General features: G+C 57.5%; 1 protein-coding gene across 2 annotated transcripts; it reads right to left on the bottom strand.

Annotated features, from left to right (window-relative positions):
* Window positions 1-8,736: 8,736 nt before the first annotated feature.
* PDZK1IP1 (PDZK1 interacting protein 1) lies at window positions 8,737-15,109 on the bottom strand. 2 transcript variants are annotated; one of them, XM_025991884.2, is made up of 5 exons: window positions 14,957-15,109; window positions 14,570-14,743; window positions 11,662-11,770; window positions 9,730-9,825; window positions 8,737-9,159 (listed from the first exon to the last, which is right to left on the bottom strand). In XM_025991884.2, exons 2-5 carry the CDS (start codon window positions 14,634-14,636, stop codon window positions 9,087-9,089), a joined length of 345 nt encoding a protein of 114 aa, XP_025847669.1. In that variant the 5' UTR covers window positions 14,637-14,743; window positions 14,957-15,109; the 3' UTR covers window positions 8,737-9,086. The 2 variants fall into 2 exon arrangements, with proteins under 2 accessions (XP_025847669.1, XP_025847668.1); XM_025991883.2 differs by having other exon boundaries at window positions 14,844-15,015.
* Window positions 15,110-17,134: the final 2,025 nt, after the last annotated feature.

The following is a 17,134-nucleotide window of genomic DNA, read 5'->3' as shown; positions in this document are numbered from 1 at the left end:
CTTGGGGCATCAGGTTGGCTCAGTCAGTGGAGGGGGCGACTCTAGATCTCAGATGGTGAGTTCGAGCTCCACATTGGGTGTAGATATTACTTAAAAATAAAATGTTTTTTAAAAAGAAATGCTCATATTATTTGATAGAGTCTTTCCACTCCTGGGGGTTTGCCCTACGGAAGGGATATTGCTTCAGGGCTTTGATAGAAGAGGCACAATGACTAGGGTCATCCAGATAGAGGCACTGTTAGGGTACAGAGATCCACGGGGAGTGGCCAGGAGCCAGACCTCCAGCTCCTCCCCAGACTGAGCTCGGACATCGGGAACAGGCGGATGGAGAAAAAAGAGACCTGGGAATGCAGTCACCTGGAGGCACAGTGGGGCTTCAGGGCTGGGGAGACTGGGTTGTTCTTTCCAGGCAAATGGGAATTCACTGGATTCAGCGGATCCGTCAACCAAGCCTAGGTCCACCCAGCCCAACTGGCTTGCAGACTAATCCCAGACCCTACTTGGTAAAGAAGGACCTTTGTGAAGAGGTAAAATCCATTTTTAATACCCTCAGCTGGGCCAGGTGAAAAGAGTGAGCACAGGTGGGCAACAGCTGGTGGACAATGAATGCACGGTGAGTGATAGGCAGGTGGCCCTGGGGCTACAGAATGTCACGTCTTACACTAGAGCCTGATGCTGGACTCTCACCACGGATATGAAGTAGATCCTCTCTTTAATGTCCATTTAAGGAAAAGAAACTGAGTCCTAGAGAGGTGAAGTGATTCTATGAGGTCCTGCAATGGACTTAATTAGCTGAGCTGCGACCAGCTGACATATTCATTTAACAAACAGCAAGCACTTGCTCCACGCAGGGACTGTGCCCGATGTTTTGGGGATGTCCTGCCCCCCCGCCCGGGAGATCACAGACATAGAACGTGGGGAGGGAAAAAGGCATCAGAGAGTCATCCTGAAGAACGTGAGGCTGGCAGAAGGGACACTGTGAGGCCTGAATGAACACCACAGGCGCAAAGGTGTGAAGCAGTGTGGGAGGAGAGGGAACGGGAGGCTGGAGAGCCTGAAGCAGTGAAGAGTGTGCAGCCGAGAGCGGGTGACCAAAAGGTGGGACGGTGGAAGGATGCCAGGTCACAGAGGGCCTTCAGTGTGGCCGCCTACTGCTGCTCAAGATACTGCAGGCACAGCAGAAAGGAAAATTACGCTCACCACCTATTTACTGTGTGCTTTCTGTGCATGCGTTTACTCATTTACTCTTCACTGCAACCCAATAAGATGGGCATCATTTTATCCCTAATTTTCAGATTCGGGTGCTGACATACCTTTGTTATGAACTTGCCCAACATCACACTAATTAATATAAAGTCAGCGGGGAAGGATTTGCCCAAGGAAGTCTGGCTTCTAGCCCATGCCCCCAGTCACTAAGCTGCACCTGCCTGGAGCAGTGGGGTTCACCTTGAAGGTGTAAAGGGCTGGATCCCATTTGGCTGTGGCTGGGAAAACTCTCTCTAGTGGCAGTGTGGAAGCTGGTTTGAGCATGCAGCAAGAGCGAAAACGGGAAGACAGGAAAGTGGCTGCAGACCACTTTTTTTTAATCCATCCAGGCGAGCTGGAGGCCAGAAGCAGGGGAGCAGAAATGAGGCCGAGGGAGAGGAATTCAGTGTCAATCCCATCTCTGACCTGAGTAGATGAGTGGTGGTATCACTAACAAGGACAGGGGATGCAGACTGGCAAAATAGCAGGATTCCATTTGGACCTCAGGTCCCCGAGGAATGGTGCAAGAGGCAAGCAGGTACCAGATGGAATTCTAGAACTGGGATTCTAGAACTGGCCCTTCCCTGCCTCAAGTTTAGCTACCATTTATTTCTTGAAAAATGTTGTCCAAGCACCACCCTGAAGCATCCATCATTGGCATTTGTGTCTCAGACAACTGGTTGTTTTATTTGGGGTTGATTTGGAAGTTGATACTTCATGGCAGTAATGGGAATGAACTGAGTGGATGAGGTGCCCATGCCATTCCTTCGAACATGTACTGGGGACCCCCAGCATTGTGGGCCCGTGCTGGCCACTCCGACACTACAATCAACAAGACAGGTGCAACTCTGCCTCATGGAATTCCAAGTTCACAGTCTCATTCAGAGAGCAATGCCATGACCACCGTGAGCCCCCAGGCCTGTGAGAACCTGGCCAGCTGAGGGCAGATGGTCAGGAGCAGTGCCACAGAGAAACTGGCCATTATCCTTTTATGCTGAGAGCAGAGGGACCAGATAAACCATCACACCTTGCGATGAGAAGAGGGAACTCTAGTGCCCTGGGTGCGGGCCATCTCAGAGGTGTTAGGAGTGGAATCGAGGCTATGAAGTTGAGGAGCAGGTGCGAAGGATGGAAGTAGAGGGGACAAATGTTGACCGCCCCCCCCAGATCCCTGAAGGAATCCCTCTCTGCTTTCCTAGATGCATCTTTCCAAATTCAAGCTTTGCATAAGCTTTACAATGGCAAACACTCTGTTTTCTTCAGCTCCCCATTTCACACACACACACACACACACACACACACACACACACACCACACACAGAGAACTCTATGCTGGGGTAGAATTAGCAATGGATTTAAAGTCCAAAGACTGGAGCACAATGCTATTAATTAGCCTAATGCCACTAACTAGCCCAATGCCACTAAAGTCACCTCCCTTTCTGAGTCTGCATTTTCTCCCCCAAGAAAATGGGCTGAGTTATATCCCGCTGGTAGGATCAGAACAAGGCTGCAATCAGAAAACACCTTCCCAACCATATAGTAGCCCTCGGCTTTCATGTCAGAACCAGCACCACCACCACCACCATCACGTGTTTGGCTTTGGGGGAAGGCCCTTCCCAGTCTCTGTCCCAAATGGTTAGCTCTTCGGGCCTAGAAGATGTTTCCATCAGCTTCTCCCCAACCTTCTCTCTCCCTCTCCCCTCTGCTTGTTGGCGCTCCCTCTCCTCCCTGACCCTTTCCCCATCTTATTAGCACCTGTACTCACCCCCATCCACCTCCATCCCACATGTGGGCTTGTAGCTAGAACTGGTCAAGAGCCGGGTTATTCATTTGCAAAGTCCACATGCAGAATTGTACCAGCCTCAGCGATGCAGAACGAACCCATGTAACCAGCTCCATTATGCTGGTGCCTCCAGAGGTCCAGAAGAGCAGCTGGGTCCAGCATGTTCTGTACTTACCAGCCGTGCAGAGCCTCTTGCTGCCTCTCACCCCAGCTTGGTACTTGACCTGAGGTTTCAGATTCCACAGTACAATATTAGTAACCTGGGCTAAATGATTGTAAGGATTTGGCTAGCTCCGACACACTGTGGTCTCACACGCAGTTCAGCTCATCCTGTAATAATGATAGAAACAAAACACAATAGCTAACACTTTTTGGGCCAGACACTATTCTATGTGTTTTATGAGCATTGTTTCCTTTAATCTTTACATCATCTCTCATTAGATAGACACCATTTATTGCCCTCGGTTTATAGACGAGTGAGCTGGAGCTTGGTGAGTTGAGTTCACTTATACAAGGCCACTTGGTATTACTTGTCTGAGCATGGCTCTATCCAGGCTTCCTGACCCAGGCCTGGGCTCTTAACCCCCCAGTGGGTGAAATTTCTGGCCCAGCTACTAACCACCGCTCACCTGAGCTTCAGAGCTGAACTGTGCACCCACCTTGCCCTCCAGTCTACCCCCTGTAGATGCCCCAGAAGCTTCTCATTTCCACACGCCCATAAATGCATCCTTACCCCACCACACACACACACACACACACACACACACACACACACACACACACATCCCTGCTTGTCCCCTGGTACCTGCCATTCTCAGTGCCACTCACAAGGCTATATGGTGCCTTGGTGAGAAGCAGGAAAAGGCATCCCCTCCCTTCAGGCAGACACAGGCCCAAACTAGCTTGCAGGCCTGATTTTTTTTTTAAGATTTTGTTTATTTATTCATGAGAGACACAGAGAGAGACAGAGACACAGGCAGAGGGAGAAGCAGGCTCCCTGTAGGGAGCCCAATGTGGGACTAGATCCCAGGACTCCAAGACTTTGGCCCTGGGCCGAAGGCAGGTGCTAAACCGCTGAACCACCCAGGGATCCCTAGCAGGGCCTGATTTAGTGGAGACATGGCCTGCATAGCCCAGCTCAATGTCCCAGATTCCACCATCTTCCAACTTGCTCAGACAATACTGGAACTTGTCTTTGATTTCTCTCTCTTTTTCTCTCTTTCCTCCTCCTCCTGTCTCTTTCTTTCATCAAGCTCCCTCTATTTTGCTTCTCCAGGGAGTCAACAAGGAACATATCCTAGAAACTTTGTCATCCCTTATCTTCCGGAATAGCACACCAGGGTGGAAACCATTGGGCTCCCAGATCATTTCTGAAAGAAAGAGAAGTGTGTCATCAGGAGCAGGATGATGAAGGCCCCAAGAGCCTGCCCCCCTACCACCACCACCGGTAGGGCTTGCAACCTAAGGTAGTCACAGGCTTGGCCTCTGGGGCCACAGGGAGGGGGCCCTGGAGGCCAGCTGCCCTTGAAGCCTACGGTAAGGTAAGGTGCTGGCACAGCCTGGGGGAGGGGGGAGGGGTGTCCCTGGAGCTGGACCGAGGGAAAGCCTCTGGAACAGCACCTAAGAAGGAAAGAACTTCTTTTTATTTTTTTTTTATTTTTTTTTTTTACTTTACAAGTCTATTTTATTTATTTTTTTAATAAATTAATTTTTTATTGGTGTTCAATTTACCAACATACAGAATAACACCCAGTGCTCATCCCGTCAAGTGCTCCCCTCAGTGCCCGTCACCCATTCACCCCCACCCCCCTCCCTCCTCCCCTTCCACCACCCCTAGTTTGTTTCCCAGAGTTAGGAGTCTTTATATTCTGTCTCCCTTTCTGATATTTCCCACACATTTCTTCTCCCTTCCCTTATATTCCTTTTCACTATTATTTATATTCCCCAAATGAATGAGAACATACACTGTTTGTCCTTCTCCGATTGACTTACTTCAGCTCAAGTTCAAAAGCTCTACTCATCTGCCCTTTCTATTGAGCGTGGCCACCAGATGGCAGCCGAGGCTCCAGGCCGGCTGACGAGGCTGGGTGGAGCACAGATTTTGGGGGCTCATCACTGACCCCGCGGCCTTGGATCAGGGCCAGGGAGCAGGAAAGTGTGAGCACATGTGCATGCACAAGCATGCGTGTCTTTCTGCACCTCTGTGTGCTGAAGGGTACGGACAGACATACGCCTGGGCAAACCACAGGGGTTGAGCCCTTTCCTTTGGGTTTCCTCCTCACACCCATGGCTTCCCTTGCCGAGTCTAGCCCTGTCCTGGGTGCCGGTGATGCAGAGGGACGTGACCTCGTTCCTGCCCTTGGGGAGCTCCCAGGCCTGGCAATTAAATAGCCGCAGGGTGGTGCGGTCGGAGGTGGCTGGAATATCCCAGAGAAAGGCCCAGGGGTGGGCGCAGAGCTTCCCCGGCACCTGGAGGGCTTCCTGGCGGTGTCAGGTGCAAGAGCAGCCCACGATCTGTTTCCTCCCAGCAGCCCCGCAGGGAAGACAAGCCGGTGGAGCACCGGACAGGCTGGGCAGTCCACCAGCGGTGAGGCACAGATCTGGAATTCGAACCGGAGCCTGCATGATTCTCAAGCTCAAGCTCTTGGCCACTGTGTGCACTTCCAAGGGGACCTGGGAATGTGGAGAAGAGCCAAGCTGGGGGAGGCCAAGCCCCAGGCCAGACCTGGGGGAGGGGCAGATGCCTCCTGCCCTGGTCCCAGAGAAGCTTCTGATAGCTCCAACTATCTGAGTCCCCTGTGAACTTGGCCCAAGGGGACAAGGCAAAGTGTATGGGACTGGGATCACCCCCAGAGGGCCACTCTGCACTCCCACCCTCACCTGTACCCTAAGCTGGGGGAGGAATCTCTGCCCAGCAGTAGTCTTGATCATCTGATGGCTCCTTGGAGCAGTATTTCTGCTCATGTTACTCCGAGCATGAAGAAAGTCATCTTGAAAATTATTCCAACCATCTGGCACTCTGCCCTCTAACAGGTGACACTGGAGATAGAATTCCCCAGCCTTTTGTTCTATTTTTTTTAAACCAGCTCCAGACTGGAAGTTCCTCTTCGAGTCTAACTGAAGTTAATAGCGCTGCAATCTACCTCCAACTCTGCAGTTCCTGGGTGGAGCCTTTAGTGGCTGAGTTTGGATGTAACCTATACTGTGACCCTGTGACATAAACACGTTTTAGGTACGGAAGGGAAAAGGAAGGTGCAAGTCCTGCTCCAGGAAGCAGGAAGAGCAAGGTCCACCGGCAGCCAGAGGATCTCCGGGCCCTGCAGCCAGAGCGGGGCCACCTGAGCACTCTGCCCAGAGAGCAGGTGGAGGGATGGGGGAGATGATGCCACAGGAAGAAGAAGTGAGATGCCAATGAGGGAGGGCGAGGGACTGTCCCCAGCCAAGGGACTGGCACGGGGCCCCTTGGGCAGGCGGGGCGCGCAGGGGGACCCACTGGAAACAGAGAGGATGCAAGGGGACAGGGGACGACGGTGGGCGCTAGGTCAGGTGGAAGGGGGAGAAGGAGGCAAGACGGTGGACGGTGGACGGTGGAGGAGGGAAAGCTCCATCAAGGCTGGGAGAGCAAAGGAGGAGCCGGACTGGGTGGGAGAAAAGGGCGGGGAGGGAGCAGGAAGTCCCGCGGGCGCAGGGGCCGCGTGGGGAGCCCCCCAGCCTCCCTCCAGCGGCCGGTCCCTCCCCCTGCCTGTCAGTCAAGGAGACGAGAATCCCCTCCCCCCGGGGCTGGCCTCCCACCCGCCTCAGCCCAGAGGCCCCCTTCCCCAGGCCCCCGGTTGCCGCCCCTTGGGGCTGGCTGTGCAGCCCCGATAGATGGTGGGGGGCCCAGCTGGTGTGTTATCAGCCTCCTCCAGGAGCGAGCCTGAGCCACTCTGCGGCTGCCAGCCTGAGATTAGGCCCCGGAGGGTCATTAAGCACCGCCCTGGCCCCGGCCCAGCCTCCTTTCCCTCCCTCCGCTGGCCAGGCTGGCAGGTGGGAAAAGGCGATAAGGGCCGGGGGCTCTGGGGCCCGCAGCTCTGTGCCCCCTGCCCCCTGCCAGGGCAGGAACACGGGGTGGGGGCGGGTCAGTGCCAGCCCAGCACCTGCAGGGACCCCAGAGTTCCCACCATGCCGGTTGGTCCAGCCCAGGAGGGGCTGAGGAGACTCCCAGAGAGGCCAAGGCAGGGAGCGGGTGGTGCCCCAGGAACCAGGAGGATTGCAGCAGCGCCCCCGGGCCCTGGGACGCCTCACAGGTGAGACAGGCCAGGCTGCACTTGCTGCCCGGAGGCCAAGGGATGGTGGCTCTGCCTTCTACCCTGGAGGGCGTGTAGGGCCAGACCTGATCCCCCCACCCAGCCCCTCAGGGACAACTCAGAGCAGCACTGGGAGGGAATGGAGGTTCGTGCAGGGAGAATCAGATCCAAGCAGCCAGAAGGTTCAGACCAGGAGGCTAGAAAGGAAGAAGAGGGTGTTTGTGCCTTAGCAGAGGCCCTCTAGTAACTTCCATCCCTCCTCCAGTAAGGTAGAGGTTGGACTGGCTGGCCCCCTGGCTCTGCCCTTTGGTCTGGTCAAGGAGGACTTTCTAGAGGAAGAGGACCCTTGGCAGAGCCAAGGAAAAGGAATATGCAGTTTGAACTGGCAGTGGTGGGTGAGAAGGCATCTGCCCACGTGAACGCAGCCACAGTTCACTGAGCTGAAGGTCAGAGAGGGGAGGCAACTTGTCCTGAGTCACTGCTCAGGGCCCTTCCCTCTGCCTGCAGGCTGCAGACTAGACCTCGGTGTGGTAAGAAAGGATAATTCGGATCTCAGGTGGGTCTTGCCTGGAGTATTTGTCTGAAGGCTTCGAAAAGCAGAGCAATGGCTGTGGTGGGGAAGCAAGGGGGCTGGGACTGGTTGGAACAGGGTGGACAGCCTCCTACCCTCTGGCCCGCTCCTCTGGATCTGGGAGTGCTCCTGGGTGGGTCTGTCTCAGGTTGTCACCCCAGACTCTGTTCCGTTAGAATGGCAGTCACAGGGAGGAGGGGCCTCCACGGTCAGCCAGCTGGCTGGGAGTACCTTCTCCCCGCCCCCATCCTGCTTCATTCCCCAGGGGACCCAGTGCCCTGACTCCACGTCCACCCAGGACTGGGAGTCGGTGGCGAGGATGATTCTACCCCAGGTTTGTGGTGAAACTGGCCAAACCCTCCCCAGAGGGGAAGGTTAGTTCAGAGAGGACTGTGACTCTCCCAAAGTCCCATAATAAGTCTGCAGGGGACAGGGACTCAGCTGGGCTTCCAAAGTCCTAGCCCAAGCTCTGTCTTGGAGCTTCTTATGCTCAAAGGCCAACCCATGCAGGCTGGAGCTGCCTGGACGGGGGATGAGCGAACAACCTGCAAAGCCAGGCAGCATAGAGACTTGGTAGGGGTGTCGGTGCTGCGCAAAGACAGGCCCAGAAGCATAGCTGTTAAGGGTAGGTCGGGGGGTGGGGGAGCACCAGCAGGAGGGTCTCTGCCTAGAACAAGGGGCAGAGTGGGTGAGCTCCTTGGCCCTGTGGTCCTCCCAGAGAGGGTTTCTTGCGTAATCCTCCAAAGCCACCATGACAGTGGCTCTGGAAGGTGATTGTCATGATTCAGAAAGCAAGGTTGGGCCTGGCTATAAGCCTGAGGGGCTGTTTCCGAGCCCTGGGAACATCAGGCTTGGAAATACAAAACATCTTTATTTCACAGAAATAAGAGCCATTTCCACGGTTACAGGGAGTGGATGTGAGGCAGGGAGGAGGTGATGAGCTGACTGTCCTCTTCTGAAGGGTCTTCTGAATTGAATTGGGTGGGAGACCTGGCGGGAAACCCTAGGGCCACAGCTGAACCCCAGCCTGGACACAGCCCTGACTGTGGCTGGTGACAATTCAAGGGAAGGTGGGAGGTGAGGGGTTGGGAGAGTCAGCCTCTTATTGTAGATTCCTGCGTAGAGGAGAGGCTTGTGTGGTGAGCCGGGCATCGGTCACAGGCACCTGGGGTCAGGGCGGAGGGCCACAGGCAAGTGGGGGTCACATGGGGGTGCTGCGGACATTGCCCTCCTCTTCAGGGACATTCTCATAGGCATTCTCGTGTTCACTGGACCTGAGAGAGGATGACAGGGGTCATCACCCTTCCCAGGCCATCCCCTTCTCCCTGCCTTGTCTTGTACCTGTGTGGGCAGTTTCTTCCAGAATAAATATACTTGAGTGCCAGAGGGACTTCCCCTGCCCACATCTGGTCTCAGGTGCACCTGAGACTGGAGGCCTCTCGGCACCCTTCACTGAGCCCCATCTCTCTCCTACGCTGAGCTCAGCCCCTACTGGGCCCCCACGGGGCCCCCACTGAACCACCCCCTCATGGAGCCCATCTCCTCACTGAGCTGCCTCCCTTCCTCACCCCTCTCCCTGCATTGAGTCCTCCCAACTCCCTTCAGAGTTCCCTCCCCCACTGCACCCCTCCCTGTGAGTCCCAGTCCGATGGCCGCACCGCACCCCTGCCCCCATCCCCATGCTGGGCCCCCAGGAGCCCTGCATCCTCACAAAGCCCTCACAGGCCTCCCTGAGCTCCATGAGTCCTCCTCCTTCCTTGCCCCCCCCAGCCTTCTCCCCCCACCCCTCAGAACACCTGGTCCTTCTGGAGCACAGCGCGGTCAGCCCTGTACAGGCGCCTCACCTGAAGCTGGCCGCCGTCAAGGAGTACCTTCCATCTGTTCCTCCCAGGATCCCATCTGCCTTGTTTGCAACGGTCATGACCATGTTCACAGGCTCCCTGTGGGCGAGGCTCATCAGTGGAGCTCCCTGGGTCCCGACCCTCTTTGTCCTCCTCCTTGTCCAGTCGGGCCCTGTCCTAGGCACCTGTTGTCACAAGTCCAAGGGCAAAGGCTGGCCCCCCGCAGAAGCCCCTCTCTCCAGCGGGGCACTGTCGGTGGCCTGACTCTGGCCCTGCCCCACGGGCCTTCACAGCCATCTCCCCCCTCCAGGGTGGGGGCCTCAGGTCCCAGCTCGAGAGGTGCAATGGATTTACCCCGGCCTCACACCGACTACCACCCAGCCTCCCGTGCAGTCCCCCTTGTGGCCTCGGCTCAAGACCCAGCGGGACTTAGCGTCCCCCCACACTTCCTCAGGGGCCTCCTCCAGCACTGGGTGCACAGGGTCCGCATCCACTGAAGGCAGAGCTTGGGTCCGTTGGAAAAGGAAGCATTTCCAACAAAAAGCTCCTGGCCTCTTATTAGGGTTTAGACCGCGGGAGTGCGACCTCTGCCCCCACCTACTGGAAACTGCTCTTACAGGGACTCTCTACAGGGCGCCACCTGTCCTCCCCTGGCCACCCCTCCCACCCGGGGCGCCACAGACTTGCTGTGTCCCACGGTGCACTCAGCAGCTGCCTCCAGATCTTGGGCTCCGCACCTCCGTGCTCGGGGCTGTCAGAAGCCCGGGCTCATCCCGTCCTTCCTCCCTCCTGCCCGCCGCCATCCCCATCCACTGCCCCCTCCACAGCTGCCACATGTCCCCTCTCTGTCCCCTCACTGCCTCCAGAGTCCAGACTCTCCGGCCTCGTGTGCAGCCCTTCTCACGTGCAGGCGGGCCCCTACCCACGCGTGCACCCAGGGCAGCCAGAGCGGTTGTGCTCAGGCCACCTCTCCTCCCAAGACCAGCATACAAGCTAGCACTGGGGTCCTGTCGCAGGAAAGGTAAAGCCCAAAGTTCGGGGTATCGGTGTGTACAAGGCCCGCTAGGCCCAGGTCCTGCCCACCTGGCCGGCCCCCCGGGGACCTCTCTGGCCCTCACTCCACCTGTGGCAGCTGGTGTTCCCTCACTGGGCTGCACCCAGGCCCCGGCCCCATTCGTGAGAGCTAGGGGCAGGTGCCGCCTTGCTCCAGGGGTGGTGAGCACAGGGTGGGCTGGATTTTAGCCCACCTCTCTCTAATTCTGTGCCTGCCTTTGCCCAGGAACCCCTGGTACCCTCAGTGTCCTCTTCCCACAACTGCAATGCCTTCCCCTGCATGCTCTATCCTGAACCTGGCTCCTCTGCACTCCTCAGCCCTCAGAATAAACGTGCCATCAGAAGCCCTCTTGGACCACCGTCCCTGGGCCCCCAGACCAGGGCAGGCGCAGCACCACAGTGCACTCCCTCCTACCATGGAGCTGAAACTTGCACTGTGATTGCTCCTGGCCTTTGGGTCTGGGAGCCTGGAACGTGGGGCTTTGTGTGTCCCACTGACCCTCTGAACCCCAGCGTGTGGCACCTGACCCTGAAGAAAGATGCAGCCTTCTTCCCAGAGGTTTGCAAAGCCCCCATCACAGGCTGGGCCAGCGTCCTGACTACGGAGAGACACGGAGCCTTCAGGGAGAGAAGACCCCGGAGCTCACGGTGAATGAGAACCAGAGCTGTGGGGGCCAACGAGCCCGGCTGGCAGCCACTGAGCCTGAGCTCCTGGCCAGGAGACCTTCAGCTCAGTGTCACTCCACACAGGGACAGGCCTGGACTCTGGGCTTCCACGGCCCTTCTCAGCACTCCTAGAGCAGTAGCAGTGGTCCTGGGGTCTGGCCTGCCTGTGCCAGCGCAGACCCTGCCCCCAGCCACCCCTTCCCGTGCAGCACTCACGGCTCTTCCTGGCACCAGAAGCGGTTGACAGCAAAGGCGATTGCCACGAGGACCAGGAACACAGCCACAGCGATTAGGCCTTGCATCCAGGGCTGCAGGTTGCCCAGGCCTGGAGAGAGGGGAGCGGGGATGCTGCAGGCGGCTCAGCTGCTGTGGGAGCTGCAAGTGCAGAACCCAGGAAGGAGGGGATGCTCCAAGGGCTAGAGCCTGTGTCTGAGGCCATCAGCTGGCTGCCAGGACCAGAGGAGACATTCTGGGGCAGCAGCGGTGGCAGCGAGGGGGACCCGCTTGACCCCCCACTGAGCTGAGAAAGGGATGACACTTGGGAAAAGGAATTCAAAAAAGGAATGAGGAGCCAAGGAGAGACAGCCCAGAGCCCCCACCCGCCCCACCACGTGGGTCACCTGCAGGGCCCCCTACAGAGTGTCTGGGCCCCAGGGACCAAAGGGCAGCTGGGCAGCTGGACAGCTGGACAGCTGGCCTGGGCCCTGCCAGCCCACGGTGTCTCCCATTAGCCCTGGCTCCCAGAAGGCCAGAGCGGCCCGAGCTGATAGGACTGGGCTGGCATCTGGAAGATCCTGTTCTGTAATGAGGTTTCCCTGGTACGGGTAGGGCGTGGGAGTGTAGGACAGGGAAGGCTGCTTAGCTAGGGGTGCCCAGAGAGAGGGGCGGGACCAAACACCCTTGGAAGAGCAAGGCAGAGGGGCCAGGGCTCCTTCAGGCCGTGGGGCCAGGAAGAGAGCTTCAAACCTGAGCCCCTTTGGTCTCCTCCAGCTGGGGGCCTACCAGACTAGGCCAGACACCAGGTTGAGGCCCCATTCATCACCTCCTCTACCTCCTGACCCTTGACCTTTGACAGCACCTCTCACCCTCCAGGTTTCCCCAAATCTCTGCCCTCAGCCACTGGCAGGCCAGACAGGCTCTCCCCTCCCCCGGCATCCCTGTGCTCCAGGAGCCTGAGAGAACTGGGCCCTGTAGAGGATAAACAGGCAGTAGCAGACAGGTCTCAAGAGGGGACTGAGGCCAACAGGAGGCTCCTCGAGGGTCTTGCCTCCAGGCCAGAACACATGCAGCCCTAGTGCCGCCCTGTATTTAGGAGGGCCCAGGCTGGGCATCAAAGCCCTCATTCTGTCTCATTCTGTCTCAGTCTCACTCAAAAGTCCTTCCTTGAGTCTACCCTAAAGCTCTCCCGCTACAGAGAAGGCCCAGTCTGTTCTCTGAGTAAACTCTGAGTCTGGCAGATATAGGGAAGACGGGAGGGATCTGGGAATTCTCTGGCCTGGGGCCAGGTCACTGTGGTTACCCTGAGTTCCATACTGGCCAAAAAGCAGTGCTTTGGACTCATTGTTTCCCCCAAGAAACAATGGATCAGACCCATGTTTCCTCAGGTCGGTGGTTACTCCAGGATGGGGAGTAGGGCTAAGCCCTGGGCGGCCCCCGTCTGCCTCCTCCAGACCCTCCAGATACCAGGGAGCCCCAGTCCCTGCTGCTCCTTCCCTGTGGCTCTGAAGTGAGCAGAGCGCCTCAGGCGGGAACCAGGTGACCTGAGCCCTGTCCTAGAAGGATTGCAAGTCCCTCCGTTGTCACCTCAAATTTCCATGTCGATGAAGTTCTTTCCGGCTCATCTCTTAAATTGGACAAAAGATCCTGCGGGCCATGCATCCACTGCTGGGAACCCAGACCACCCCCTCAAGCAATCGGGACTGCCCTGAGCCAGCCAGACCCTGCCGCTGATTGACCCCAACGCGGAGATCCCCCCAACCTTCACTGCCCACCTGCATGGACCCACCTATTTTTGTCCTACATTTTTTGCACCTAAACCTGGAAGTACGTTTGGCACCCTGGAGACAGTCTTGCCCTCACCAAAATAAATCCCTTTCTTGTTTCACCACTGCTGTTTCTCTGCCTTTGGATTTCGTCAGTGGCAAGTAGCCAAACCCAGGGTGTTTGGGACCCCTGGAACCAGGCGCACTTGCACCCCGGCTGCACCCCTTCTTGCTCTGCTGTGTGATCCACGCAGGTTACTCAACCCCTCTGATCTCCAGTTTCCAAGAGGGCTTCTGAGCCTGGGAGGCAGAGGTGAAGCAGACATGCGTGCAAGCTGGGGGTCTCTGCAAAGGAGGGGGACTCCGGGAGCATCTCCACCAGGCCCCTTCGGGCCCCATCTGGATGCACGTGCAGGGCCCCACACTTTGGCTGCAGATGCGGCATCACTGCTCAGGGCAGACAGCAGAGCTCAGGGTGTGGTGCTTCACAGGCATGAAGCCTTCCCACACCCTAGCCTGGCAGCTGTTCCGGGAGGCAGGCAGGGCAGCTTTATTGTCCTCACTTTACTCACTTTATGGATGAGGAAACTGAGTCTCAGAGGGGGGCAATGATTTTCTCCAGGCCGCACACGGCAGGACAGCAGCAGAGCTGGACAGAGAGCTCGGGCTCGGGAGGGGGCCACACCAGGGCGCTGTCCCCCATCCAAGCCCAGGTTGCTGAGACAGTGGGGACTGACAGAGCCCTGACAGTGCTCCCCGGGGCCCAGCCTGCCCTGGGAGGGGAGCTCGGGTCCCGCTCCTCCATTCCTTATACCTGGGACCCCGTGTCCTCAGGACCCCGCTGTCTCTTGGGCAATTCCTGCTTCTAGAGGCTGGGCCTCAACTCCTGTAGGTCTCCAGTCCGAGACCCCACACTTTCCCCGCTGCCTGCGTTCCTCCCTGGGAGAAAGTGAGTCACAGACAGAAGCCTTGCTCAGGAGTCTCTGCCTTCGGAGGTTCCTCCAGAGAGCCCAGGCCCTGCTTCTTCCCCTCCCCATTGCAGGTGCCCGGGTGATGAGGGAGGCCAGACAACGACCCCATCCACCCTGGGTTCCAGGGACCCAGCCCAGCCCTCCTCACCACAGCCACCCATCCTGTATTACCTTGTTGACAGCTGGCAGGTGGCACTGCCGTGAACAGACCCAGAATGAGCAGGGTGAGGGCCGACATGGCAGCAGGAAGCTTCTGGGCCTTCTCTGGCAGCTGGTATCTGGGCTCCTGGAGCTGCTGTGGGGTCTGTCCGGAGGGCCAGAGATCAGCTTGGGCTCAGTCTGGCCCTGGAGGAGAGAAGCTAGTAAGGAAAAAGGCACAGGAGGAAGGAAGGGAGGTGGAGAGAAACTGCCCTCCCTCCCATGGTAATGAGCTTCCAGGCCTGACCTCCCAGGTCGGTGCCCGGCCCACTCGAGCTGGCACTCGAGGTCATCTTTCAGAGGCTGGCTAAGAAAGCAGGTCCGAGGAGGAGAGAGATGTGAGGAGAGTTGGTGCCTCACCGCCAAGCCCCAGGCCTCTCCAGTTTGGGTCAGCTCCCCCTTCTTCTCACAGCGGGGCTGGGCTGGGGCTGGAGCTGGTTGTGGGGAGAGGAGTGACAGTGCCGCTCCTGCGGGCGGGGCGTCTTGGAAGGCTGACAGTGGGATTAAGAAATCTGTTGTCTGAGCAGGAGCTTGGAGAAAACCCCAGAGGCTAGGTAAGGTCAAAGCTGACCGCCCACAGCCAGGCCTACTCCCTGTTCTTCTCCTCACCTGTCTCTACTCAGCCAGGCCAGACCATGGGGCTCCAGTCCTGGGACACAGCCCTGGCTTCTGTCCCTCCATCCCTGGCCTGGCTCAGTAGCTCTATCATCCACCCTCTCTCATGGGGCTCCGGACAGAGGGCCTGAGGGCCCCAGTCCCCAGCCTTCCCCACCCAGCCCAGCTGCCCTGGTCCTGTTCAGCTTTCCTCTCGGCCCCAGAGGGGTTCCTGGAAGCTGGGTGGAACCTCCCTGGGACAAGACCCAGGTTTGGTCAGAGGCCTCTATATATCCCTCTGACCCACCTCCACCCATCACAGGGAGACAAGTGGGTGAACACAGCCCTGCTGTGCCGGCAGAAGAAAGATCCCCAGGTGGAAGGATCCCATCTGGGGCCCCAAGCCCCAGGGTCACATGGAGTCCATCTGGCCCTCCAGCTCAGGAGTGAAGAATGACCCAAGTACTTGTTGAGGCCCGGGGCTTAGGGTCACACTGGGTGTCCCCCTCCCACCCCTCCCCAGGAGTACAGGAAGCCACAGATGGAGAGTCTGACTCCACAGACACCAAGAAAGAAGAACCCAACATACTGGGTGAAGTCTCAGAGATGGAGGGTCCCCAGAAGCCAGGGCATAAGCTGGAAGCTCCTCCACAGCCTCCTGGCCCAGAAGCCACCAAACTGCTGCTCACAGGACCTTGTGGGCCACCCCTTCTGTCACAGGATGGTTCTGTCAGTGGCAGCAGTCAGGTGTTCTGCCTCAGCCCTACTTCCTGACCGATCTAGGGCAGGGCACCCCGCTATCATCCAAAGATGGGGTGCCTCCAGTGATCTAGGGGAGCTTGGCTTGGACTTGAGTGACACATACACATATGTCCTGTTCTCCCTCCCTAGCCCCAACCTGGTGTCCTCAGAATCTTCTGGCACAGTTTGGCTACAGTAGGCACCATTTGTGTTAATAAACAGCCAGGGAGTCACTAATTGGAATGCAAGGAATGGGGTTGGATTTAATAAATGTCAGGATGCCTCCTTGGAGAGTTTTGAGCAGGGCAGCCACGTGGCAGGTCCGGATTTGAGAAAACACCTCTGGCCTCGGAATGGAGAGAGGGGAGGGGAGGAGCTGCAGAAAGGAAGGTCGTGGGGGGGGGGTCCCCCACAGCAGCCCCATACCCAGCAGCTTGGCGGCAATGGGCTGTGGCGATGCACCTGAGCCCCAGTTAGGAGGTGGGGTGCACAGGATGTGGCTTCTGGACGCAGTGATTAGCCGGGAGTGGCTGCGGGGACAGGGAGGTGCTGAGGGTGATGCTCAGTGCCTTGGAAGGGACCGAAGCAGGTCTCAGAAGAAGTGGGGGGATGAAGAGCTACAGGCTCAGCCGTGTCGCGCTTGCAGACCCTCCAGAAGGAAACAGTGGAAAGGCGGCAGGAAGGATTCTGGGCCTGGAGTAAAAAGCTAGAGAGACGTGTGGTACAGCACTGGTAACTGAGGCCCAGGACTGTGTGGTCCCCCCGGCTGTGTGGTGTGTGCGTGCTGTGTGCGTGCTGTGTGCGTAGTGTGTGTAGTGTGCATGGCGTGAATGTGTGTGTGATGTGTATATGTATGCGTGTGCATGAGTGTGGTGTGTGATGCACGATGTGTGGTACACGTGTGGGTGGTACGTGTGGTGTATGTGTGGGGTTGGGGGGTGGGGGGTGGCAAGAGGAGAGCAAGAGGAAGGATAGAATCCAGGGACCAGCACACAGTCCCAATCATAAGGGTCTTTTAAAAGGAAGAAGAACAACTTAGAGCAGGAGAAGGAACCTCAGAGGAGCGAGATGTCCCAGAAACCCAGGAAGGAGACACCCAGTAAGAGCTGGGCAGGGGGGTCTCTGTTGTGACACGCCCCAGGGAATGCCCCCCAGAAGTAGCCCAGCCTCTCCCATCAGTCCCCAGGTACCGCGTCCTGCGTC

This window comes from Vulpes vulpes, chromosome 10 (genome assembly GCF_048418805.1).
Source record: "Vulpes vulpes isolate BD-2025 chromosome 10, VulVul3, whole genome shotgun sequence".
Lineage (NCBI taxonomy): Eukaryota > Metazoa > Chordata > Mammalia > Carnivora > Canidae > Vulpes > Vulpes vulpes.
Note: the sequence above shows the minus strand (reverse complement) of the source record. Positions and strands in the feature narration are given on the sequence as shown.

Coding starts and splice junctions, on each gene's coding strand:
- PDZK1IP1 (XM_025991884.2), bottom strand. CDS start 14,636: ATGTCGGCCCTCACCCTGCTCATTCTGGGTCTGTTCACGGCAGTGCCA. Junction 11,771..14,569: donor ACCTGCCAGCTGTCAACAAG/GTAATACAGGAT, acceptor CCCTCTCTCCAG/GCCTGGGCAACCTGCAGCCC. Junction 9,826..11,661: donor TTCTGGTGCCAGGAAGAGCC/GTGAGTGCTGCA, acceptor CCTCGCCCACAG/GGAGCCTGTGAACATGGTCA.